General features: G+C 33.1%; 2 protein-coding genes across 5 annotated transcripts in view; one reads left to right on the plus strand and one right to left on the minus strand.

The window, feature by feature from the left end:
* LOC143071135 (uncharacterized) overlaps positions 1 to 16027 on the minus strand; it is a 67717-nt gene extending 51690 nt beyond the window's left edge. For 2 of the 3 annotated variants that reach the window (XM_076245266.1, XM_076245269.1), the window contains exons 1-3: positions 15939 to 16027; positions 14470 to 15103; positions 8534 to 8689 (exon numbers count right to left, since the gene is read on the minus strand). In XM_076245266.1, the coding sequence (XP_076101381.1) occupies positions 8534 to 8689; positions 14470 to 15099 (786 nt within the window). In that variant the 5' untranslated portion in view covers positions 15100 to 15103; positions 15939 to 16027. The remainder of the gene's footprint in view (positions 1 to 8533; positions 8690 to 14469; positions 15104 to 15938) is intronic. The other variant, XM_076245268.1, reaches the window with a different exon arrangement.
* Positions 1 to 27834, plus strand: part of LOC143071137 (phosphatidylinositol 3-kinase catalytic subunit type 3-like) — an 86694-nt gene that overhangs the window by 14301 nt on the left and 44559 nt on the right. The window contains exons 2-7 of one of the 2 annotated variants that reach the window (XR_012976801.1): positions 16450 to 16519; positions 21277 to 21429; positions 21750 to 21824; positions 23246 to 23414; positions 23587 to 23677; positions 27443 to 27568. The exons of the other annotated variant lie outside the window; for it this stretch is intronic. The gene's annotated coding sequence lies outside the window, so the exon portion shown is untranslated. The remainder of the gene's footprint in view (positions 1 to 16449; positions 16520 to 21276; positions 21430 to 21749; positions 21825 to 23245; positions 23415 to 23586; positions 23678 to 27442; positions 27569 to 27834) is intronic. 2 annotated transcript variants of the gene reach the window in all.

Consider the following 27834-nt stretch of genomic DNA (forward strand, 5'->3'; position numbering starts at 1 on the left):
TTTGAGTTTTGGTCTGTTTTTCTTAAACTATAAGCAATAGGTCAACTATATTTGTTGTATGGAAGAATTGTTAGCTGTACATGTCTGTCTGGCATGTTTCATCTGACCTTGACCTCATTTTCATGGTTCTTTGGTGAATGTTAAGTTTTCATGGTTAATGTTAAGTTTATGTGACAGTTGTAATAAGGCTTTATATTTAGAACTATCAACATACCATATAGGGGGTTATTTTCGAGGGTGTCAAATTTCGCGATTTACCTTGAATAAAAGAGGGACGAAAGATACCAAAGGGACAGTCAAACTCATAAATCTAAAACAAACTGACAACACCATGGCTAAAAATAAAAAGACAAACAGAAAAACAATAGTACACACGACACAACATAGAAAACTAAAGAATAAACAACACGAACCCCACCAAAAACTAGGGGTGATCTCAGGTGCTCCGGAAGGGTAAGCAGATCCTGCTCCACATGTTGCACCCGTCGTGTTGCTTAAGTGATTACAAATCCGGTAAATAGTCTAATTCGGTAGGTCATATTCATGAAAGGGAAGGGGATTGTAGTTACGACGTAAGGAACATATCCGATATCATTTGTGAAACGGTTATTCCATAACGGTCAACCAACTCGTGATGGCGTCCGTAAAATTTACGAAGGGATGATTTCAACTTCACCATTTGGAACTCTTGGTTTAATAGCTTCCTTGTGAGCAGCAAACCTCTATCAAGAAAATCATGATAGGAAATATCGTATCAATTGGGAGATATATACCCCGTATGCAGGTGCTGCTGGAATGTTGCTACTTAGAAATGGAAAGTTCACAATTGGAAAGCTGAAATCATCTCTTTTGTCGTAAAGTTTTGTTTTTAACCGACCCTCATTGTCAATTTCTAGATGTAAGTCAAGATATGAAGCCGACTTAACTGTATCTGTAGTATCCTTTATCTCTAGTTCGATTGGATAGATGCGTTCCACATAGTCACCAAATTTTGAATTGTTTAGTGAAAGAACATCATCTATATAGCGGAAAGTAGAGTTAAAGGATATTGCTAACTTCTTATCTTTCTTCCTAAGAAGTTCCTGCATGAAGTCAGCCTCATAATAATAAAGAAACAAGTCGGCGAGTAGAGGGGCACAGTTTGTTCCCATTGGAATGCCGACAGTCTGTTGAAAAACACGTCCTCCGAACGTAACAAATATGTTGTCAATCAAGAAATCAAGCATCTTGATAATATCAGTTTCAGAGAATTTTTTGTTTGAATCAGAGTGATTCTTTACAAAGTAGGATTTATCCCTCCCTAAGACAAGATACTTGTATCTACGTTGGCCATTCTTTTTTATGAAGCAAAGTAATATCAACTCTTTCAATTTGTCTTTTAGGGTATACGAAATATTTTGGCGGTTATTATTTTGGCCGATTCAAAACTTTCATCAATACCTTTGCATGAACACTTTTAAAATGGCGGAATTTATTTTGGAGATTTTGTTCTATCCGCGAAAATAAGCGAAAATTTACACCCCGCGAAAATAACCTGCTATACAGTAATACCTTTATATTTTGATAAAATTCAGCTCATACATTTGAGGAGAAAAACTATTGTTTTTTACAAAAAGATCACAAATTTTGAAAAATAAAATTGAGAATGGAAATGGGGAATGTGTCAAAGAGACAACAACCCGACCAAATAAAAAACAAGAGCAGAGGGTCACCAACAGGTCTTCAATGTAGCGAGAAATTCCCGCACCCGGAGGCGTCCTTCAGCTGGCCCCTAAACAAATATATACTAGTCCAGTGATAATGAACGCCATACTTATTTCCAAATTGTACACAAGAAACTAAAATTAAAATAATACAAGACTAACAAAGGCCAGAGGCTCCTGACTTGGGACAGGCGCAAAAATGCGGCGGGGTTAAACATGTTTGTGAGATCTCAACCCCCCCCCTATACCTCTAACCAATGTAGAAAAGTAAACGCATAACAATACGCACATTAAAATTCAGTTCAAGAGAAGTCCAAGTCTGATGTCAGAAGATGTAACCAAAGAAAATAAACAAAATGACAATAATACATAAATAACAACAGACTACTAGCAGTTAACTGACATGCCAGCTCCAGACTTCAATTAAACTGACTAAAAGATTATGATTTCATCATATGAACATCAGGCACAATCCTTCCCGTTAGGGGTTTAGTATCATACCATCATAACATATATGAGAAGAACATAACCCGTGTCATGCCAACAACTGTTTTTAGAATAAATGTGTTTAGTTCCGATGCAAAGACCTTATCAGTGACTCAATATTAACGCCAAAATATGCTATCTCTAATGACTTGACAACAGTATCGTAATTATATCCCTTCTTAATAAGTCTATTCAAAGGTTTTGTAAGTTTCTGAGGTGAATACTGACACCTTTGTGCTTTATAAAGAATATTTCCATAAAAAATTGGATGTGAAATACCTGAAAGTATTAGAAGTCTGCATGTTGAGCTAAATTTACGAATGTCTTCTAATAATAGGATTTTCACAAAAACTGATATATAAGTGTTTTTAAAAACTTACTCTTTGTTAAGATAAAAAAAAAAATTGAAAAGCATCTACTTGTAGAAGAATGTCTTCAAAAACAATTTGAAATGTGAGTTTTTTCTTATAAAAATGATAAATTCAGAAACTCACATTTCTAGTTCTACCATTACTATTTTTTTACTAAAAACACCCGATCCAGATGTCACCGAAAAAAGGTCCTGCCCTCCCTCAGTTATGCCCCTTTGAACATAGAATTTTGGCATAAATATACTACTGCAAAAGTCTGTAATCACAACAACTCTGAAACTACACAGCAGATTTTTGTAGATAATGAGCATGATGAGTATAAGAATAAGCTTATCTTATTGGATAAAAAGGGGCCACATGACATTATCTATTCTTCAATTGGGTTTGGTAAATATTGATAAATGGACTCTTTTGATTTTAAAATTTTCTGGTTTGTCTTTCAAGACTTATGGGACTTTTAACAGTCGTAATTGTAACGTTTGTAGCCTATATATATTAACTAAGAGACAAGCCATGTGTACTGATTAACATACTTTAATATAATGCTAGAGCTAAGTAATCAACACAAATACATAAAGCAATACGACGCGACCTTATCTGCTATGTCCATCAACACAACACGTGCGTGAACTCTGAACTGTATAGATATTTATGAATGAATGAAAGTTACAATATTACATCTCTTCTTTTCTCAGATTAAAGTTCTACTTTAATTAATTATATTACTGCCTGTGTAGTCATAAATTCTTTAACTGTCTGTGTAAACAAATTAAGTGATAAGATGCATAAAATTGTGTCAATAGAAAATTAGAATTTTATAGTCTGTGATAAATGTAAATTATCTGGTACGCGTACTGTAATGTCAATATAATTAGTGGATCGTCTGATCAATCTGATAAGGCTATCATTACGAGTGTGAATAGTAAATTCTACAAAATCGATTTGTATCAAATTCACAAACATATAAATCAACATCAAACCTAACTGATACATCAGAAAGAGCACAGGATTATTATGCCTGTAACACAGCTCTTTAACGCACATAATCATCGAGATGTTTCGGTGTTTGTTTTTCTCGCGATGATCTTCTTAATGGTGTGTTTGGTATAATGTCATCATCAATGATTTCTTCTATTTCCTCATCAGTCATTATCTTAGATTTCCCAACCTTTTTGAAGTGTGACGAATTTCGAGTTATATCTTTTTGTTGTTCGTTCGTTGCCGTAATCATACTACCCTTTTTATTCTTGATTGTTAATGGTTGAGGATTGTACGGGGTAGATAGTTTATCTTTCTTTTCCTGTTTAACTAGTACTGTATCTCCAACTGTAAAATTAGGTACTTTTACTGAATGTTTTTTCTCGAAGTATAATTTCATTTTACTTTTGTTCTTGTGGTCTTCTTTTCGAACTTCACTGTCGGCTTGGTTATTTATTGAAATGTTCGGCATTTTGGTATTAATTTTCCTTCCAAATAAAAGTTCTGCCGTGGACACATTAGTTGTTGAGTGCGGTGTTGCTCTATAATTGCGAAGAAATGTGTGTATTTCTTGTCTCCAACTACGATGTTCCGTTTGAGCTGCACGAATTGCTTTTCCTATAGTTCTCATAAATCTTTCACTTTCCGCGTTAGCGCGAGGCCATAACGGAGTTATTTTGCGGTGCTTAAAACCCATGTTATCTGCAAAATTTCGGAACTCTCCTGAATTAAACGGCGGTCCGTTGTCTGTTTTCAGTTCTTTCGGTATTCCAAAAATTGAGAAAGTTTTGTCTAATAGCGGTATGACGGATTTTGCGGTTAAACTGGTTAAGGTTTCTATTACAGGATACCTTGAGTATTCATCAATTATAACCATAACGTAATATCCATTCGGAAATGGTCCACAAAAGTCCATGCTGAGATTCTCCAATACATTATTCGGTATCTCAGACATTTGTAACGGTTCGAAAACATTTTTCGGGGTTGACGCTAAACATGGTATACATGATTTACACGTTTGTTCTACAAGTTTGTCTATTCCAGGGAAGTATACCTTTTCACGTAACAACTGTTTTGTACGTACTATGCCCTGGTGCCCTTCATGTGCAAGGTCAATAACACGCATCTGCAGATCTTTCGGAATGACAATTCTATTATCATGAAGTATGATCTCCATATCATTAACGGGAACGACTGTTAATTCGTATCGTAATCTTGAGAATGTATCAAGCGTATTACTCTCATGCTTGTCCCACCTGTTTGATTTTAATGCAGTAATAACAGTTTGTAGATCTTTATCTTTTTGTGTACTGTCAGCTATTTCATTAAGGGTCATTGCCTTCGGCACAGCGTTGTCAGTTAAGTATCGAACATACTCTTCAGCTAATTGAGAATGTTTACATGCAATAGATGTAGTCGGGGTCGGATGTCTTGATAAATAATCAGCTGCGTTCACCTTTCCTGGTTTGTACTGTACTTTGAAATTGTATCCCTGTAATCTTAATCTCCATCGTTCAATGCGAGCTGGTGTTTTTGCCTTTGGACTGTTGAATATAGTTTCAAGCGGTTGGTGATCGGATACCAATGTAAATGATTGTCCGCACAAATAAAGGTGAAAATGTTCAATTGCCCATACAATTGCTAATGCTTCCTTTTCTGTTTGCGAATAGCGTGTTTCAACGTCTGTCAATGATCGGCTTGCATATGCGATTATTTTCCCATTTTGTGTTAATAATCCAGCTAATCCAACGGGACTTGCATCTACTATCAACATTGTCTCTTTGTTAGGGTCAAAGTATGACATCACACGGTCAGCAACAAGTTCATTCTTTAGCTTGTCAAATGATTCCTGTTGTTCAGATGTCCATTCCCACTTGGAATCCTGCTTTGTTAATCTGCGGAGCGGTTCAGTAATAGTTGAATAATTTGGAATGAAACGTCCTACATAATTGGTCATTGCTAGGAAACTACGAATTTCACCTACGTCTTTTGGTATTGTCGTGTTCCTGATAGCGCTTATTTTTCTTGGATCGGCTGATATGCCATCTGCACTAAAAATGTGACCATAGAATTCAAGTTTGTTCTTATTAAATTCACATTTTGCCTTATTTAATGTTAAGTTCTTCTCTTTAAGACGTGTAAATAGTTTTTCTAATCGTTTATCATGTTCGTCCTGGTTCCTTCCAAATACGATTATATCGTCGGATATGTTTCGGACTCCATCTAATCCTTCCAGTGCATTACTCAGTGTGTTTTGAAACAACTCTGCGGCTGAAGAAACACCAAAACTGAGTCGTTTGTATCTACGTAATCCTACGTGTGTCGTGAAGGTTGTGATGTTCCGGGATTCTTCGTTTAACTCCAATTGATGATATCCACTTCGAAGGTCCATTTTTGAGAATACTGTAGATCCGTTTAAATCTAAGATCATGTCATCGAGTGTTGGTGTAATATGACGTGAACGTAAAATAGCCTTGTTCGGTTCCCTCATATCCACGCATAGTCGAATTTCGTTCTTGTTTTTCGGTTTAGGGGCCACAACTATCGGGGACACCCAAGGTGTTGGTCCATCCACCTTTTCAATTATATCCTGTTTTTCAAGTTTCTCGAGTTCTGCTTCTACTTGCTTGCGAATGTGAAACGGAATACGCCTATGTGGTTGTATTACTGGTTTTACACTTCCATCAATATGAATTTTCACTTTTTCATCTTTTAATTTTCCAATTCCATTGAACACATCGCTAAATTTATTGCATAATATTTCATGTTTATCTGCTACTGACGAAATGACTGGCACTATGCTTAAGTCAACAGATGTATCGTAGCACAATAAATTCCCGTATCTTCCTTTCATCACATACACTGGTGCGGTTGTTATTTTATGGTCAGTCTCTATTGTAGCGTGAAATTTTCCCATTAATTTCAAGTTTTTATCTGAACCATATGCGAAGACTTTAGTGTCGGCGTGAGAAAGTTTGGGTTTACACTTGATGTTCTTGAATGTGCTTTCATCAATAACATTAATACTTGATCCTGTGTCAATTAAAATATCCACATTAGAATTATTGATTTTCACGTTGATTTTCGGTTGTCCTTTCTGTACTTTATTTACAGTATTTTCTCGTAATCCAAAAACGTAACCATCGTCAGAACTGCTATCACGATCATCATCATGTTTGTAATTGTCAACTTTGTTTACTTTTCTTTTAAAAATGCTAGTTCCATCCATACGTTTGGATCTACATACAGAAGCGAAATGATTCAACTTTTTACATGAGTTGCAACTTTTTCCAAATGACGGACACTTGTTTGCATGTGGAAAATCACCTCCACAGTTTCTGCTAGTATTCTTTTTGTTTACGTTGTGGTCAGTTTGTGTCTGTAGAAATCGTGGTCCGTTTCTACGTTTTCCAACTCCTTTTCTCACAGCATTTGCGGATTGTTTGTCTGATTGTTCAATTTCCGTTGCCTGTTTTTCGGAAAGTTCTAACGCTCTAGCTGATGAAATTAATCCTTCAAGGGTCGTGTCTTCCCGAAGAGCCTTTCGTCTTAGTCTAGTTGAATGACAACCACTTCTTTAGATGTTTCAGTAAATTCACAGTTTACAGCTAGCTGGCGTAATCTCGTGTAAAACTGTCGATAGTTTCATCAGATGTTTGTTTGGCTTGCCTAAATTTGTAGATTTCGTATTCTGTATTCTTTTTAGGAGCAAAGTAAGCGGTTAACTTGTGTTTAGCGGCAGCAAAGTCTTCTCCTGTATTGTCAAGGGTATCAAAGACTTCGTTTACATCTTCTCCAGTGTAATGCAACAAGAGTGCTCTTTGTCGTTTGCTGTCCTTTATGTTCAAACCAATGAATAAATTTTCAAGTCTACTTATCCATTTACGCCACCTTATTTCAGCATTATTCTCATGTACCGGAAAACTCGAAAAAATTGGTAAAGATGCAGCCATGGTTTGATTATCAGTGTCACTAATTATTAAATCCATTGAAATACATTTTTAACATTTCCAACTTTTGTTTTTATCCTCGTCGCCAATGTAACGTTTGTAGCCTATATATATTAACTAAGAGACAAGCCATGTGTACTGATTAACATACTTTAATATAATGCTAGAGCTAAGTAATCAACACAAATACATAAAGCAATACGACGCGACCTTATCTGCTATGTCCATCAACACAACACGTGCGTGAACTCTGAACTGTATAGATATTTATGAATGAATGAAAGTTACAATATTACAGTAATTAACACCATACTTATATACCTAAAGGTATCTTCATGCAGATTTTCTATGGAGCCATTTTATTTGCTTCTGATTAAATGCCTTCTACATTATTCCTCTTAGTGCAACTTTTTTTTTCTTATGTGTGTTTTCATTTCAAAACATGCCTTGTATCTTTGGGGAGTTTCTTTGTCAATGAACATGTAAATAGCCTATATAGCTAGGTATCAAATAAATTTGTAAGCCGAAATATCAAGTACAAACAAGAACCTTGTAAACATTTTTTAAAGAGGTGTTGTTTATGTTGATAAACTAACATTTATTGAACTTGATATGTTGTCTCTATAATTGTTGCTTCAAATCACTTGAAAATCATATAAAGTGTAGATTTAAAAAATGAAAATGTTATATAAACTTCATGAGTCAGAAGCCTTCTTTCTGGATTTATCATATGACAAATGATTGAGATATACTATTTACTTTCGTAAGAAGAAAAATAACACGAATATAAATCCTTGTGTAAATTTAAAACTTGGATCTTGCCATGTCTAATTGCATCAAGAACATTGGAAAATCTTGAAATTAAATCATGGCAACTTGTACTCGAATGGGCTAAAGGCGAAATAAACGTACCTGGGTTTATACTTGGTTTACATTGTTCCTTTGAAATTAAAAAAAAAAATTAATACAAATTTTTTATAGAACTATATCAGTTGTTAGTTGATTTTAGCTGATAGTAAAGCCATCTTGTAACATAAAAACTTACATCCATTGTTGTCTGTATTCCTTGTAAAGTTGTGTTAACTCCCTGGAATGATCCATGTATATTCCATCCTATTCCTTGTAATGACGTATTAAGTCCATGGACTGTTGTGCTTAATGTTTGAAATGTAGAATTCAGCTCTTGAACTGTTATTGCAATCTAATAAAACATATTTTTATAAGACATTTTATTATGAAAAAGAAGTAAGTAATGACTCAGTGCTACATTTATGGTTACCCAACTGTTAACCAATTAAAGAATATCAGATAAATGTGTAGCTGTTCAGCTGTTTTATCAACATATTTTATATCTCTTTTTGAAGTCCATATCCATTGTTACAAGTCTTATTTTCTTATTTATTATGGCACCCTCAACGGAGTTGGGGTGACATATTGTTATTCTACGTTTCTTTTTTTTCTTATTTTTTTTCTTGCAACAAATTTTGTCCAGGTGATTTCTCGAAATCCAATGGACCAATGTTGATGGAACTCTACTATAGTAAGGACCCCCAAATGCAGAGTTGCAGCAAGCATGGAATGGTTCAAGATGTCTACCGTTTCCATGGAAACAGAACAAATGTGAAAAAATCCAGTTTTTGGTTTTGGGGAACTGTTTGGATAGGCTTTAACTCAGAATCATTATATTTTAATACAATGTAGGTGCCCACTATATACAGGTTTTGGATGATTTTGGCTCTCATTGGAACTACTCTGTTGCCATGGAAACTACACCAAAAATTCCCAAAATCTGAAAGTGCTCCAAATTTCATGAAACTTCACAGTAACAATGAGCAACATTAGAAGATGTCGCATTTGGAGTTGGAATTTCCAAAATAGCTGTTATTACCATGGAAACAATGCAAAAAGGTCAAAACTTTGAATTTTCACAGAACATTCCAGAACATCAATGTTAAATTTATTCTAGAGACATTAAATGGAATATGATGGTATATATGATTATGGAGGGAAAAAATTGCGGCGGGGGTTTGACTTTGGAATATTCAAAATGACAGTCGTTACCATGGGAACAGCAAAATTATGAAAAACTTCAAAATGCTTGAAATTAAATGAAACTTATAACAAATTTTGCCTAGCTTATGTAGACTTGACTTTTGAGTTTGAAATTTTCAAAATGGCCGCCGTTGCCGTGGAAACAGCAAAAATTTCTAAATGGCTGCCGCTGGCCTGGCAATGGGGAAAGGGTGCCATCCGCTATTGCTTGCAATGGCAAATCTAGTTAACCTTGATGTTTGAACTCACTTATGTTAAAATCTGAGAAAATAAAGGATTTTCTATACAAACTTTTGAATTGTTCAAATGCATAACTTCTATTTAAAAAAAGTCATGATTGATTAGAATTTTGATTATCAATTATATATACCATATGCATTTTTGGGGAAGACGGCTTCAAGCCGTCAATCCCCAATGGGGTTGACCAGAGTGACATTCCCTCACATCATTCATTTTGTTTTTATAGTGTGGAAAACCCCCCAACAAATCTTACTGAGATTGATGAGAAGGGGAGACACAAATGAATAGATTGACTGTAAACACTTTTTTACACATTTCCCTTCTGTTTCTCTTGAAATTATCGTATATTGAGCTCTCCTTTACACTATTTACGTTTCTTTTACAATCCGGAAAAATCAGTATGACGAGATATTCTAAATATATCCAACCTACATTATATTTTATAGTGACGTCATTGTTGGAATGCCACACTACGATGAAGCAGGGATATCCTTCACTGGTTATTTAAATCATTGAATGATTACATGTGATTCTTCCGGCGGGTGTCAAAATCTCCCGCTTTTAAGACCCTCTTCCGTCCCTCCCGTTAAAATTTGAATCTTCCGCTTTTTGAGAATGTCAACCTCGAAAAATCTTCAGTAGAAATTTTTGTTTACAAAATTGATACTGACAGGGAAAAAGTCCGAGAAAAACGGAAGTTTCCTTTAACTGTTTTAATGTCAAAAGGTAAATAGCCTCGAGTTATCTATGAAGGTGTTAAGGATTAGACTGTATAAACAGCAATAAAAGAGCATTGGCAATTACCTGGTGATCAACTAGCAAGTTTAGGACACATGTCTGGATGATTAAAAGTGAAATACTGACAATGGATTAATTAAAGTTGTATAAACAACGACTTTTTTGTGTACTGTTAAAAACATTGAACAGTTATATTACTTAACCTCAAGACAAATGTCTTAATGATCTCAAATATGATATGTATACCTACTACACTTGTTGCAAAGCTGACTATGGTGACCCTAATGACTTGACCAAACATATGGATACAGCAAACCCACCAGAAAGCTCACAACTCTATCAAGTCAACACCACTGTTCAGTTAAAAAATGTAGTGGTACCAAAATTGACAATGTATACTTTTTACCAACTGTATATTATTAATATTATCCACTTGCGGCGGGGGTATCATCAGTGAGCAGTAGCTCGCAGTTTCACTTGTTATGTTTGCTGTTGATAATTCAAGCATCAATATGCAATACTTTAATTTGTAGGTCATCAACTTTCAAAGTAAACAAAGTCAGAGGGCTACATGAGATTGGGGAGAGAAACAATTTTTTTCAATTTTTTTCTACAAAACTTTGTTTTGAGCTTCTTCTTCCACATCAGGAGCACCTCAATTTATGAGTAATTATCCACTAAAATAAACACTTAAAATGTAACATTTAGTATATGATAAGTAGCTATATATAGTCTTCCATTAAAACTTAATTGTGTGTACCAACATAATCATTGTAATGGTAACAAGAAAAAATTAAATTCCAAATGTTGCATTTTGTTGTTTAAACCTATTTATTCATGAAATTTTACAAATATTTTAAAATGTAGTATTTGGAAACAAGCTTCACACAGTTTACATTAATCATATTGTTTTTTTATTATTAGTACCTGTACCCGTGCGATGAGAGTTTTAACTGGGAACTTTATCACTGGAAATTTAAAACTGAATAGATTTTTCAGTCCTAACTTTCTTAAGAAAAAAAATAAAAATCTTAAGAGTACTGTCACAAAAAAATGGAAAATGGCCCTAGCCTGCAGTTCAGTCATACACTATTAAGATTTCAAAAAATATTGTAGTTGTTGTTAAATGACCAAATTCAACTAGTTGAATTTTAGATAATTAACTATCAACTTTAATTGAATGTTTAGATTTAGAAGATGCAGATCTCTTCCATTGGTCTAAATTGAATCCTAAACTAAAGAAACAAAATTACATTAAACAACAATTGATATCAATATTGTCAACCTTTCTACATGTTTCTAGCTGTTCTTTTTTTCATTCTTTATATGAAAACTATCAAACGATACCATCCCCCCCTCTTAAAATAAAAAGAAATAGAAACAAGGGCTGTCTTTCCCCTCAGAGCTATTCAGCTCTTTGATTTGAAGTTGCTGTATGAATAAAAATAAAACATTGAACAAGTATAACATAAAATAGAAGGTAAATTAAAGGAGGTCCATAAGAACTGACAGGCTCAAATGTTAGACAACCAACAGAACAAAAGTAATGTTAAATAAATGTCATATTTTGACTTGCTACAGAAAATAGTTGGTCAAATTTGGTTTCATGTCCAGTTTTATTAACTGCCCCTCAATGTTCTTCAAACCTCAAATTGATTTGAATTCCAACTTTTCAATTCAACAACCAACCATGATATAGACAAAACATCCGGCATCATAGATTATAAACTTCATTTTTTTGGGATACGATTGCTTTCAAGCAATCTGTAGACTTATACTGGTGGCTCAGAGCATTGCCCTCACGTCAATCTTTTTATTCTAAACATTAAGGAACATCTCAGATTCTTATGATTGTCTTGCTTTAAAGGTAAAAACAAACAAAGGGATTGAACTTTAACAACTTTCCTATAATGTTCTTTTCATAATCTTCATGTTTGATAATTCCCTTGACTTATATGCGTGTTTTTAACAACACGGAAAATCAGAATTACGCAGTATTTATATTTAGTGTTTTTCTAAATTTAGAAACACGTTAGAGGGAATTCCCAGTTTGATAAAATGGGAGAGTTCTCTGAATTCCGATAAATCTATTTCTGTCATATAAGAACTGAAGTGGAGTTTTTCTTATATTTTACCTTTATGAAACTGATATTTGAGATTGTACTTCCATAAAGAAATAGAGAACTATCTAGGTCGTTTAATAAACATTTAATATACGTTCTTGCTCCAGGTTTTTTTTGGAAATTATGCGCATGCGTATAGTTTTCTCGACTTTGAGGGGTTTTCGATTGAATGGTTGCTCTGGATTCCCCACTCAATTTAATTTTAAACTCATGGGATCTTTTCTATGTATGTCTGCTATTGAAGGTTATTATTGTTGCATAATTTTAAATCATATGCATCATTTAAATGAAAATAAATATAGTCCACATCGTAGAACACCCCTTCAGGCAAAATGGAGTCTTCCATATTATCGTTTCCAATTGTCTCCCTTCTGGAAGTAACTTCCGTGAATTCTGAATTAAAACAATACGTCGAGTATTAGCTCGTTCTGTCAATAAAGTGTATTATATTAAAAATGATCGAAATTTAAACCGATAAATGTGTACGGAAAGGAGTCATGATCACTGACCGAAAGGAAATTAAATATTTAAAGAGTTAGGAATGGGGTTCCTCCTAGAATTAACGTAGGAAAATAGGTGATAAGATACGAAGTGAAATACCTTCTCTCACTCTGAGTCTCAGTGACTGCTGTGGAAAGTAAACTTGGAATTGATAGTACAAAAATAAAACACAATAGGCCTAATCGCATTGTTCATACACTTTTATCCGGGATTGGCTATTTTGTAACTATTTTACATGTGCAGTTGAATTAGATTTGAAAATAATATTATCCAGCTACATGTATACATGTACATGTGTCAACGAAACAACGGCAATCGTATCCGTCAGAGCAATCTGCTCTTTGATTATGCCCCACCTACGATAGTAGAGGGGCATTATGTTTTCTGGTCTGTGCATCCGTCCGTCTGTTTGTTCGTCTGTCCTTTCCTCCGTCCCGCTTCAGGTTACAGTTTTTTGTCAAGGTAGTTTTTGATGAAGCTGAAGTTCAATCAACTTGAAACTTAGTACACATGTTCCTTATGATATAATCTTTCTAATTTTAGAGTCATATTAGACTTTTGACCCCAATTTCACGGTCCACTGAACATAGAAAATGATAGTGCAAGTTTCAGGTTAAAGTTTTTGGTCATTGTAGTTTTTAATGAAGCTTAAGTCCAATCAACTTGAAACTTAGTGCAAGTTTCAGGTTAAAGTTTTTGGTCAATGTAGTTTTTAATGAAGCTTAAGTCCAATCAACTTGAAACTTGGTACACATGTTCCTTATGATATGATCTTTCTAATTTTAAAGCCAAACTAGACTTTTGACCAAAATTTCACAGTCCACTGAACAATTGCAAAGAAAATGAAAGTGGGAGTTTCAGGTTGAAGTTTTTGGTCAAGGTAGTTTTTGATGAAGCTGAAGTCCAATCCACTTGAAACTTAGTACATATGCTCCTTATGATATGATCTTTCTAATTTTAGAGCCATATAAGACTTTTGATCCCAATTTCACGGTCCACTGAACATAGAAAATGATAGTGCAAGTTTCAGGTTAAAGTTTTTGGTCAAGGTAGTTTTTGATGAAGCAGAAGTCCAATCCACTTGAAACTTGGTACACATGTTCCTTATGATATGATCTTTCTAATTGTACAGCCAAATAAGATTTTTTATCCAATTTCACGGTCCATTTACCATGGAAAATGATTATGCGAGTGGGGCATCTGTGTACTTTGGACACATTCTTGTTTTTAGAACTTTTTATTACCACAATATGACTTACAAATATTTATTAGTGATATAAAAAGTCCATTTTATATTATCCTTTATTTCTTAAAATCATTGTATTACCTGATCCAGCTGCTTGTGAACATCCAAAAGGTCAATGAAGTATTTGGTGCAAAGTGATTCATCCATAGGTCTATTCTTTATTCTGACAATATCATCTTGTCTGCTCGGATCAAGTTGTAAGACAAAGTTTGTGAGATGTGGCCACAATGCATCATATTCAGGTTTTGTTATGCCACATTTTGTGTTGTGACTTAAGTAGTCATTCTTGTACTGCCTGAGCATTTTGATTGCTTGTTGTTCGGCTGGTCCCAGAGTGCAGCAGTTAAGAAGAATAAGGCCTGCCAGGGTGATGTCGAGATCCTCCAGTTGTACTGATTTAGCTGTATATTTACAGTAGCAGTAATGTTTATCTGGCCTTGGGGTTTCTGTATACAACAGGTCCCATTGGCAGTATGTGATTGGAAGGGTTGGATTATTTCTACAGTTACCATTGTCTTTACAGCACGTCATGTATCTGTGTCTTAAATGGAACAGAGTATGGGCCACTGGCTGACTGTTTAAATAATCTTTAAAGCATCCTACTTTGTGGTTAGTGTAATTGTTCTCCAGCTTTTGTCTAAATACTGGAGTAACAACTTCTAGTATAGCAGACCCAATAACAAAGAAATGTCTTCGATCTTCTCTGTCCATAGTTCTAAAAAACATATCATTTCAATACAATATTCTGAATACACAAATCTATAAAAACATATTTGATATGCATGAATGATTTTGGTCAATTTTTCTGTTCTACATAACTACAAATCGTAACCGGACTGTGCCAGACCCTTGTGGGTAGTCACTGTGGTTATACCTTCTAGTTTTCTCAGCTGATGCATTATGTATAGGAACAAAGGTCCAGTCTAAAATGACCTTGACACACACTAGTATTTTGAAAAAGTTTAATCTACTTTAGTTTTTGAAATTGATGTCTGAATTTATTAAAAGTCTTAAATGATGTTTTCATTTAATTTCCTGTTTGTCATTACATCAATTTTTTTAATTTTTCTTTATATATTCATGTTTAAACTTTCTGTCAGAATGATAGACAGATGTTTCTATATGTATTGATGATGAAGTAGCAAACATTTCAGCTTTAATGGTATAATGATATAAATGCTTTTAATCCTGGTGTCTATGATGAGTTTATTTTCAACTTATTTAATCTTAAAAAGAACTATAATTGTAGTGATTGGAATTTCCTTAAAGTCAATAATGCTACTATGATGGAATGTCATATAACAGTATATTATATGTCAATTGTGAGATAAAGTTCAATTGAGCCTCTTGTTTTGGGGTTTCACTGGCAAATCAATAATAACAGTTTAATTGATTATTTATTTCAGTGTTATAATGTTTGATGCATTCTAACTTTCACTTTTAAATTTATCATGCATGATTCATATGATACATTTTAATGAATAGTAGTATACATTGATGTATAATAATTATATAGAAGTTTAGATTTTGTTATCAATTTTCTGATTTACCTTTCACATGAGTTTTAAATCATCTTTTCTTTCACTTCTCAATTTATAAAGAAAATGGCTGTTTACTATAATTGGAATTCCCCTTTGCTATTTTTAACATATCAGATGATATACATTAAAAGGGAGTTAACTCAAAATGTTTACTTAGCTACGTATTAAATTATTTGTTGGATCACACTTAAATTTCCTATTGCTTTTTCTAAAATCAATTTAAAAAAGGGCTCTTTATGAGGAATGAAAAATGCAATCAAATTCTTATGGGACTGACTTGATATCTAAATCTTCCCCAAGGCTTATCACAACCTTTTTGATACACAAAATATAGCTATAGTGCATTGATCCTAATATTCTATACATCCTATCAATGAACATTTCCAGAAATTTAACAATTCTTTGTTCTAAATGGTTCTGGTCATATTTTGTATAAAGGTTACCTCAGTTGCCAGTCGTAATCTTTTGCCTCCCATTACAAATTATATTCTGACTTCACTTAATTTGTATTTATTTTCAGTTACTTCAGACAGAAAATTTAGACCTAAAACTAACGCCATATAAAGTATTAGCTACAAGTAGTAAACATGGTAAGTCAATTATATATTTATACTCCAGTCTAAAAGTGTTTGCTATATTGAAATAACCCTGTACTTTTCTGTTTGACTTACCAGAGCAACTTTATATTTGGTCAGCAGCTTGACATTGATGAATTGGAAAGTATGTGTACTTGTGTGTCTGTATGGGAGTATCCATTTTAAAGGACAAGGTTCACTTATGGCACAAAATGGCCTAAAATATTAACTTTATCATAAAACACCAAAAAAGTCGCAATTTGGTTTCTAAATGGATCTATTACGAAAGTTGGAATGCAAAATTAATCAATTATTTTCATAAAAGTACATGATATTCTTCAAAGTAAGCCCATTTTGGACATTTTGTCAAAATATGATGATTTTGAGCGATTTTCAGATCTAAAACTTTAAGAAAACCTTGGCCACCACCTATAGTATTTAAAAAGTTTTGTAACCAAAAGATTCCAATTTTGATATAGAATTCATCAATATATAAACTTTTTGGATCCTGCATGGCGACCAAGGTTAATTATGCCAAAAATAATTACAATTATGGAACAAAATTACCAAAATTAACCTTTGAATACAAATATCATAGCTTCATCAATTTTCAAGGAAGGTACCAAAAAGAAATATTTTTGTCTTTATAGTATTATCACAGTATTTGTATGTGAAATTTGTAATTTTTGGCCCGATTTGAAAAACTAGACAAAATTTAGGGCTAATTTTAACCCTATTTTTTTTTTTAGCTCAATCAATCAATCAACAAAGGAGAAGGTTGATTGATTGATTCAACTATTAACTTAGACACTTATTTCCCCAGATTTACTGTCCAAAACAGAATGACATTGATTGATTGTTGATGTTTTATCCCCCCTTTTGGGCTTCAATAGGGAAACTGACAACCGTAGTCAATTTAGGTTGGAGTTGTGTGTACCCACACGAGCAGTGTTTGAACTCACAACGTCAGTGTTGACTGGCTAGTGATTACAGTAGTAACTACTTAGACCACCTTGCCCCAAATGACATTGAATATAGTAATCAATTAACAATGATAAATTGTAACTTGCAACTGTTTTTTGGATCTGTCGGACAACTCCTTAAACTGTTTGCCAATATTTAAAATTTTACAACATGTCAAATAAAAACAAATATTTTTGCCACAGTATCCAATATATTAATTTACTAACAGAGATATTCTTAGCATAATATTAGGTGCATTCTCATCAAAAACTTGATAATAATATAGTATGGGGAATTTTGGTGGATGGGTGTACAAACAGAAGGAGCTTGTGGGCAGTGAAAATGCTACCTAATTTGTATAATCAGATCCTACAGTTTTTAACCCAGATCCATTAGACTTCACAGGAAGATTACACATGTGTTAAAGTTGTCCACCTGCTTTTACAGAGTTGTTTTTGGAAAATGACGCAGTCATTATTCCATTACTGGCGACCTGAACTTCATTACATTTCTCTGCCTACCGCGCTTGGTTTCGTATTTACTATTTTCTATACAAACTGGAATCTGCTTGTGTTATCATTAATTATGCATGAGAGGTCATTGTGTAGTAATCAGCCAAGAACCAGTTTACAAACTAACTGGTTTCTGCTTGTATTCCACTACACTCGCAAAGTGTTGTAGTTTGACAGAAACCAGTTTAGAATTTGTAAACTACAAAACGTAATCGGTTATTGTTCATTCCGTTTTGGTGTTTCATACCGACTTTTATGGTTTGAATAAGCTTAAGACCCTTCAAACATTAATGTGATAGGTATATTAAAGACTGTTTTACAAAAGGATGGAACTGTTTTGCTTTCAAAGTCGTACTATAGTGATATCTGTTATGTACGGATTTCCACTCTCACCGGTTAATTTCTTTTTTACACGTGCTTTTGTAACTTCCTGTTTAAACATCGCAAGTTTTAAAATTGTTTTTTTGAGTGAATTTAACTTATTTTAACAATCATGAAGCGTTCCAGAATCATTTTCAAGCAGTTTCTTCTTCTCTTTGATGATGGAAAATAGGTTTTTCTCAAGAAAATACCGCAAACGATTGCAGAGGAATTGAAACGTACAAGTCAAGTGGGCACCTGGTTAAATTGGCATCTAGTCAAATCGGCACCTATTTGACGTCAATTCGGCATCCAATAATATTTGTTATAATATTTTCTATTCAATTAATTAATAACTGTTACCAAGTACATAGTGAATATGTTGTTGTGTATTTAGGTAAACAACGAAACCAAAGTGAAATTATGTTGTTGTGTATAAAGGTAAACAACGAAGCCCTTACCCAAGCTGTTGTTTTAACAATTAGACAATTATTAAAAAAAAAAATGGAAAACTATGAGTCCCTTTCAATAAATCAAACTTTCATGCCAAATAATAAGCAAATTTAAGGTGTTTTTTTCCAGTAAAGTTTAAAAAGCATTAAACAAACAATCCTGTAAAATGCTCAACTGGTTTAAATAATGCATAAAAATATCCAATATCTCATGTATTAGTCCAAATAATTATGACGTCTGGCAAGGCTATTTTATTTTTTTTCTGTGACGTCTTTCTACGAAGTTCGTAGGAAGGCTTTCTTAGGAAGGCGTCCCAGAAAAAAATTAACATAGCCTTGCGGTCATAGAAAGGTGTCCCAGAATAAAATTAAAAAAGCCTTGCCAGACGTAATAATTATTTTGACTACTCATATATATATCATTAAAAATACACCAAAAATGTCATTTAGTTGAGAAAAATAAATATATACAAAATGTACAATGAACACCCAAAAATGTGAAAGTTAGTATTTAACTCTTTTTGCTTAAATACTGAAAAAAATTCTGGCAACCCCTTACTTATTTTTACTCTTTTTGCTTAAAATACTGTTAAAATATATATTTAACATGGGTGACGAATTGACTATATCAGGTGTCGATTTAACCAGGTGCTGATTTGTCCAGGTTCCAATTTAACCAGGTGCCGGTTTGACTAGAATTCTTTGACAAATGTTTGAAATTACCTGAGTTTCATTAGACCTTTGATAACAGTAACAAAAAGATTATTTACTTAATATTTTGTGGTATCAGGTCTGTTCGCGCCCAATACACTTTCGCACCTTGCAGGTTCGTACCTCGCACGTTCGCACCCAAGGTCCGTTCGCACTCTACTCATTCGCGCTCAATTTTAATTCAAATTCAAGTTGAATAATTGGAAAATCATGATTGTTGTTTTAAATTGCTTTGGTGTAAATACTGAATGTATTTATAGCTTGGTATGAATAAAACATTGAAGATTTTAAAGGAAAAACACAAAAGATAATTGTTTTTAACAGCTTGGTCCCTTTGATCTGAAACAACGAAACAATAAAATATAGGAACCAAAATATAGCAATCCACTATTATAACTTAAACATGATAAAAGCTATTCAACACACAGAAAAAAACATAGTCAGAATCTCACTTCATTTTGAAAGAAGTCAATGAAACAAAGTTATAGCAATACACTAACCAAAACATGATTAAGAGTTATTCAACACAAAATAAAACGTTGACAAAATACCACTTTAATTAGAAAGGATTATTATTATTTTTAACAATACGCTATCCAAAACATGATTAAGATTTATTCAACACAAATAAAAATGCTGTCTCACTTTATTTTGAGACAATGACAACAATTATACTTATAAGAAAACACTTGCTTACAGAGTTATTAAACACAAAACCAATTAAGATTGGGTGCGAACATTTAGGGTGTGAAAGTGAAAGGGGGCGAACATGAGTGGGCGTGAACGGACCCGGATTCAGACTATGTACCAGTGAGAAATATACAAGCCTTTCTACGGTATTTATTTGTACATTTCAGGTAGTCTTGACCTATTCATTTGTCTTAAAAAAACAGCCAGTTGTCACCTTCACTTCACACACACACACATATACGAATATCAATTATATGCTTACGAGATATGTTGCATTGTTAAACTAATTACGGTATGTGAAAAGCAAGACTTGCATAAAAACTATCCCAATATTAGAGACAGTGGCGTCATTTTTCTTCAGAGCTTTCAGCTCTTTGATTCTAAAAAAACAATGGAACAGGTTTTCATATTCTTCTACTCTTTGAGTAACTTTGAATATTTCACAGTCACATTAGTCACAAATAATACAAGCGAGTCATTTGAGACTTTGACCTATTTTTGGTAAAATATCTGTTTAATTTTGTATAAATCAAATTTATTAATAAACTTGTTAAATGGTGTAAAATAACGACCAAGAAGCAACAAGTACTCTGGAGATATTGTTTTCTCTGAACAAGGAAGATAACACATGGTAATACATTAGGTTGGTTGGGTTAAAAAGGTAAAACGATATACTTCCTTTGAAAAAAGAGTGAGGCATGCTATAATTACATTTTCATTAAGGAGTTATCAAATAGAGATTCTCTTCAATATTCAAAGAGTAACAGACACATATCACCAGTAGGGAAGAAATGGAGGGGATTTGTGAGCTTCAGAATGATTTGTTTGTAATAAGGGAAACATCAATTCATTAATTGATACCTGTAAGACAGATGTGATTTTGTCAATGACAATAAGAAAAAAGTTGTGGTCATTTATAAGTCAGATATCTTAAAAACTGTCCATCCAAATCCTTTTATTGCATATGAAAAAAATTCAACTCAGCTATAATGTGTCTTGAGAATGAATAATATTTTCACTTTGATTTATTTTCAAAACTTAAGAGATAGAAGACTATTTACATTTATAAACAATTTTTATACAGGTTTTGTTCAGATGATCGAAGAGTGCCTACCTTTAGCAGAACTATTAGCAACAGATGGAACTATACATAACTTTCTAAAGAAACATGCTCCAATGGAAGGAGCAGTCTATGGTATCTCACCAGAGGTCATTGACAACTATATCAAAAGTTGTGGTAGGGTTTAGTTATTGACTGTAGACACTCTTATTTGTTTGTTGGTTGATTGCTCAATTTATAGGTTTGTCTGGAGAATTTGTTTTTAAACTAATTATGGGGTTCCAACTCTTGATTAATCTGGGAGATTTTAGATCTAGCATTTTAGATAGCTATATTGTTTAATATTACCATAATGTTCACACACTTATTGAAATAGTATTAACTCAGTACAAGATTGACAAAATAATTTGTTACCCACAGCTATTTGCAGTACACACATGTAAGCTGGGTTAAAATGTGTTCTTATATATAATTTTAAAAATAATTCTTTATTACAGCTGGCTACTGTGTGGTGACATATTTACTAGGTGTTGGTGACAGACATTTAGATAATTTACTTCTGACAAAAAATGGTTAGTAAACACACCTACAATAAAGTACATTACTTTATATTCAGTAGTAATGTTTTGATGTTTATTCAAGGATTGTTGATGGATAATGTTATATTGGATACAAATGTTTCTACAAATTTTTATTTTGTTGAAGATTATTTATATATTTGCAGAAATCTTCTGGTCTTTTTTTGCTGTGTTTTTTGGTTGCTGCCTTACTGTGATATTATTTTAAACAAAACAAATCAGAAAGGTTCAGTAAGTGCTAATTTTGGCCTAGAATTCGAAATAAATGAGTTGAAAGTTTTTGACATTTTTTAAACCAGTGAATGTTTATATCAGTTGATTGAATTAGTTTATGCAAAAGATTTGAACTGATTTGGTTATGAGAGACACTCAAATCAAAGCTTAGATATGAAAAATATATCAAATAAGCCATAAAACATCACTTTTCAGATTGTTTTTGTCTAGTTTATTGGGCTACATTTGTGTTCAGTTTCAACCATTACATATGTTATGTTATATCACTAAATACAACCTTTACCTATGTTATGTAATATCACTAACTACACATATATTTAAGTATAAAGACTGAACACAAATGTGGCTACTTCCATTTTAGTCAAAAACAGTCATTTAATGATGCTAGTACCTGATTTATGCACATTGTTATGTAAACAAATCATCCAATATTTGTGTTAAAAATATTCAATTTTCTTAACCCTTTCTTCCATAATGACGCCTTTGACGCCACCCCCTTTACTCCATAATGATGCCTTTTGACGCCTGTGTAGTGCCTCAGTTTAATAAAACATTTTCCTACGAAAAATCTGTATCAGACCTAATAAAAATTTGTATCTAATTTAAAAAGGATATTCATGAGAAAAACAAATTGATAGAAATACTATATTTATCTTAACAGGCTTAATAATTTGAACATGGAAATCATGGAGTTGTTAAATTTTGGAAAATACATAAGTACTCTTGTTGCAAAATGTAAAAAAATTGTCACTTTCAATACAATTGTCATTTTATTGCATAAAATGTTACCATTTAGATAATGTTTTTAGAAAAATGTAAATCAAAACAATAAAAAGAGCAAACAATTTATAAAATGTTATTTTCGTATTCTACAGTAATCACATTGATCATGTTGATGGTATTTCTAGTGTATGAAGACAGATATTCTCAATATTTAGATAGTCAAGATCCATTACCATTAGAATTCTACAGCTTAAGAGTTTTAGATAGCTCTTAGAATAATGTGTTTGAGTTGACTGTAACAGGGAAATGTCATGTTCGAAGTATTTCAGTCCTTGTGTCAAAAAGGTTATGAAACAAAGAATTATCAGAATTTTATTTCCCAGATAAGTAGACCATATAGATTTTTTTTATTTATTCTAAGACATGTTGTTATATTTTATTGTTTCAAATTTTTACAGGAAAATTATTCCATGTAGATTTTGGTTATATACTTGGACGTGATCCAAAGGTTCTTCCACCACCAATGAGACTCAGCAGAGAAATGGTAGATGCCATGGGCGGAACAAACTCTGATCATTTCCATGACTTTAAGAAACACTGCTACACTTCATTTCTTGCCTTAAGAAGGTAAATGCATATTTAGCTTTTTTTCAGTGCATGAGAATTTAATGGGTAATTTTGATTTTTGAGTACCATAGTAATGATTGAAGAAAGATAGGAAGAAGTTGCATGTTCATTCATTGTAGACATTAAAGAGACAAATAGTTTACAGTGATGTATTTTTGTTATATATTTACAGGTCCGCCAATCTGATATTGAATTTGTTTGCCCTGGTTGTAGATGCCAGCATTCCTGATATTGCACTAGAGCCTGATAAAACGGTGAAAAAGGTAATATACTTAAGTTTACGAAGATATCTAAAGCCTATAAGTAATTTCTCGTTTGATATGACATTTCTCTACTTGACTATATAGTGTTCGTAACTTAACATGTCTTTTATTTTATTTTTGGGATACGATTGCTTTCAAGCAATCTGTAGACTTTTACCGTTGACTCAGGGCTGCATTCCCTCACGTGAACTGTTTTATTTTAGCTTTTCATCTTTTATATAAGCTTTGGATTTCAAATATTTTGGCCACGAGCATCACTGAAGAGACATGTATTGTCGAAATGCGCATCTGGTGCAAGAAAATTGATACCGTTTATTTTATTATTCTAAACATTCAGCAACATCTCAGATTCTTATGATTGTCTTGCTTTAAAAGGTAAAAACAAGCAAAAAGATTGAACATAAACAACTTTCCTGTAATGTTCTTCTCATAATCTTCATGTTTGATATTTCCTTTGACCTATATGCGTGTTTTTAACAACACGGAAAATCAGAATTCAGCAGTATTTATATTTAGTGTTTTTATAAATTTAGAAACATATCAGAGGGAATTCCCAAGTTTTGATAAATGCAAGAGTTCTCTGAATTCCAATAATTCTATTTCTGTCATATAAGAACTGAAGTGGAGTTTTTCCATATTTTACCATTATGAAACTGATATTTGATACTGTACTCTCATAAAGAAATGGAGAACCATTCATCATATCATTTAATAAACGTTCTTGTTCCAAATTGCAAGTCTCAGGTTTGTTGATGTATTAATGCACATGCGTATAGTTTTCTTGATTTCAAGGGGTATATGAATGAATGGTTGCTCTGGATTCCCCGCTTCATTGATTAATTTGAAACTCATGGGATTCTTTCTATGTCTGTCTGCTATTGAGGGTTATTGTTGTTGCATAATTTTAAATCATATGCATCATTTAAATTAAAATAAATGTAGTGTTTACTTATAACACCCCTTCAGCCGAAATTGAGTCTTCCATATTATCGTTTCGAGTTGTCTCCCTTCTGGAAGTATTTTCCGTCAAAATCGAAACACAATACGACTCGTCAAGAAAAATTAACTCGTTAAATGTCGATAAACGTCGTATTATATTAAGAACAATCTCAATTTAAACAGAGGAGTGTGTACGGAAAGGAGTCATGCCCACGGACCCAAAGGAAATTAATATTTAAAGAGTTAGAAATGAGGTTCCTCCTAGAATTAAAGGTGATACGATACGAAGTGAAATACCTTCTCTCACTCTCAGTTACTGCTGTGGAAAGTAAACTTGGAATTGATAGTACAAAAATAAAACACAATAAGTACATTGCTCATACACTTGTATCCGGGATTGGCTATTTTTAAAGTTGAGTGACTATTCAGATTATTACATTTTTTTTTTATAGTTTTGAAAATAATACTATCCAGCTGTACCAGGGCTGTTAAAAATGCGTGAGACTCACGCATGTTCATGCTTTTTTGCGGCAGTATCCTTGGATCTATTTTTTTCCCTCTCTGATCTTTTCAATTTTGGCCAAATCTCACACATTTGCTTAATGAAATTTTGGCAGAACTGCTATACATGTGTCAATGAAAACTATGGCAATCGTATCCCTCAGAGCACTCTGCTCTTTGATTAATATAAGCAATTAGAATTATGCAATATCACATGATACACTAAAAGATTCTTATTTTGTAATGATAGTAATATTACCTGTGAATGAAGATGCATGTATAGATTATCGGATTTTTTACACATTAATATCGTAAAATATCAACTGCAATCCTCAATGTGAACATTTATGGCGAGTGAGCTTCACATTGAATATTTTAGGATATATATACAAAGAAAACTCAATTATCTATGTAGCCTTCTATTACTAGTCTTTTCCTCTTTGCTGAGAAACTTTTACCCCTGAGGAAAACAAGCTTGATACATGTAACTTCTCCTCACACATTGTAACGTCGCTGATAATGCCTGCTATGGTCTCAAAGCTGTGATATGAGTATTACATGGAGACTGAGCAGGGTGATATCGGAGAAAGGAGTGGACAATAAAATTGGAAAATATGCCTGAAAGAGAGGCCGATAATACCAAAATGATAGTCAAACCAACATTACCATGACAAAATAAAAAATAACCTCATGAGAACCTCAGTCTTCCTAACACTACATAGAAAACTGAGTTACACAAATCCAATCAAAATTGATGGTGATCTCAGGTGCTCTGGAAGGGGAAGCTGATCCTGTTCCAGTTGAGGCATTGTTGTATATGACATACTGTTTTTCATAAGGGATAGGTCACCAGAATACTGTTAAAAAACAGAGGACAAAGACACAATTGCTAGGAACATATAAATTAAAATATAGTTTATTATTTTTAAAATTAATCCAAAAAAAGAAGCAAACATGATTGGAGAGGTTTGAATCAGAAAACTATGAGAACAGAATTATAAACAGTCAACTCTGTTGCAGTAAAACATCAGTGTCATGATGTGTGTTAAAACTTTTTTTTAATTTTATTTGTATGTTTTTATGGCCCCACAATGAAGTTGTCGGCGCCATATAGTTTTACCCTTGTCCGAAAATCAGCAACAAACCATTATACAGAGTTTTTTTCTAAACGTTTTCAGATATTGGGCTGATTTTTGGTATGTAAGTTAACCATGATGAGTTACAGATCAAGTTTAAGCTTCGTTCCGCACCACTAATTTTTGCCTAAATTACGGGCTTTGGACTTTGAAAAATTATTGAAAATCACAGTTACACAGCCTTTTTTTCCAAACGCCTTCAGATATTGGGCTGATTTTTGATATGTGAGTTAACCATGATGAGTTACAGATCAAATTAGAGTTTCTTTCCGCTCCACTAATTTTAGCCGAAATTACAGGCTTTGGACTTTGAGAATTTGTTGAAAATCGTTGAAAATCACAGACATACGGACTTTTTATGCCCCACCTACAATAGTAGAGGGGCATTATGTTTTCTGGTCTGTGCCTCCGTTCATGTGTCCGTCCTTCTGTTTGTCCGTGCATCTGTTCGCCTAACTTCAGGTTAAAGTTTTTGGTTAAGGTAGTTTTTGATGAAGCTGAAGTCCAATCAACTTGAAACTTAGTACACTTGTTGCTTATTATATGATCTTTCTAATGTTAAAGCCAAATTAATTTCACGGTCCATTGAACATGGAAAATGATAGTGCAAGTGGGGCATCCGTGTACTTAGGATACATTCTTGTTTCTAAATGTCTTTAGATATTGGGCTGATTTTTTATATGTGAGTTAACCATGATGAGTTACAGATCAAGTTCAAGTTTCATTCCGCTCCACTAATTTTTGCTGAAATTACAGGCTCTGGACTTTGAGAAATTGTTGAAAATCACAGTTATACAGACTTTTTTTCTAAACGCCTTCAGATATTGGGTTGATTTTTGGTATGTGAGTTAACCATGATGAGTTACAGGTCAAGATTTAGTTTAGTTCTGCGCCACTTATATTTGCTTAAATTACGCGCTTTGGAATTTGATAAATTATTGAAAATCACAGTTATACAGATTTTTTTCTATACGTCTCCAGATTTTGAGCTGATGTTTGATATATGAGACTACAATCATGTTTGTGTCCACATGTGTTTATATTGAAATTGCAGATTTTTCAACTTTTTGGGACAGGTCCATTCGTTTCACTTTGACACATCTAGTTACTGGAAAATGTTCCCCTTGTTTTAACTAAGTTTGTTGCAAGTGATTTAAATCATTGATTACTTTATGTTAATATTTCTCAGGTACAAGATAAATTTGTTCTCCATTTGAATGATGAAGAAGCTGTACACTACATGCAGAACTTGATTGAAATCAGTGTAACTGCTATGATGGCTGCTGTGTTTGAAAATCTCCATAAAATGGCTCAGGTAGGTACAATGAAACTGAAGAATAAAGTTTAATAATTATCATAAATAGGAAGTAACAAATTAAAATCATGTCTACACAAATTTATAGTATTTTTTCATGGTCATTTATTTGAATTTAATGCCTAAATTACACATTGTTTATATAACATATATCAGAAATGTGATATGTAAACAGCATACAAAATAGGCCTGTAAAATGTTGATTTAAAATCTTTTTTGTGATCAAATGGAACTTTTAATAGTAAATGTCAGAAGTAAATGTTATA

The sequence above is a fragment of the Mytilus galloprovincialis genome, chromosome 4 (genome assembly GCF_965363235.1).
Source record: "Mytilus galloprovincialis chromosome 4, xbMytGall1.hap1.1, whole genome shotgun sequence".
In the NCBI taxonomy this organism is placed as follows: Eukaryota; Metazoa; Mollusca; class Bivalvia; order Mytilida; family Mytilidae; genus Mytilus; species Mytilus galloprovincialis.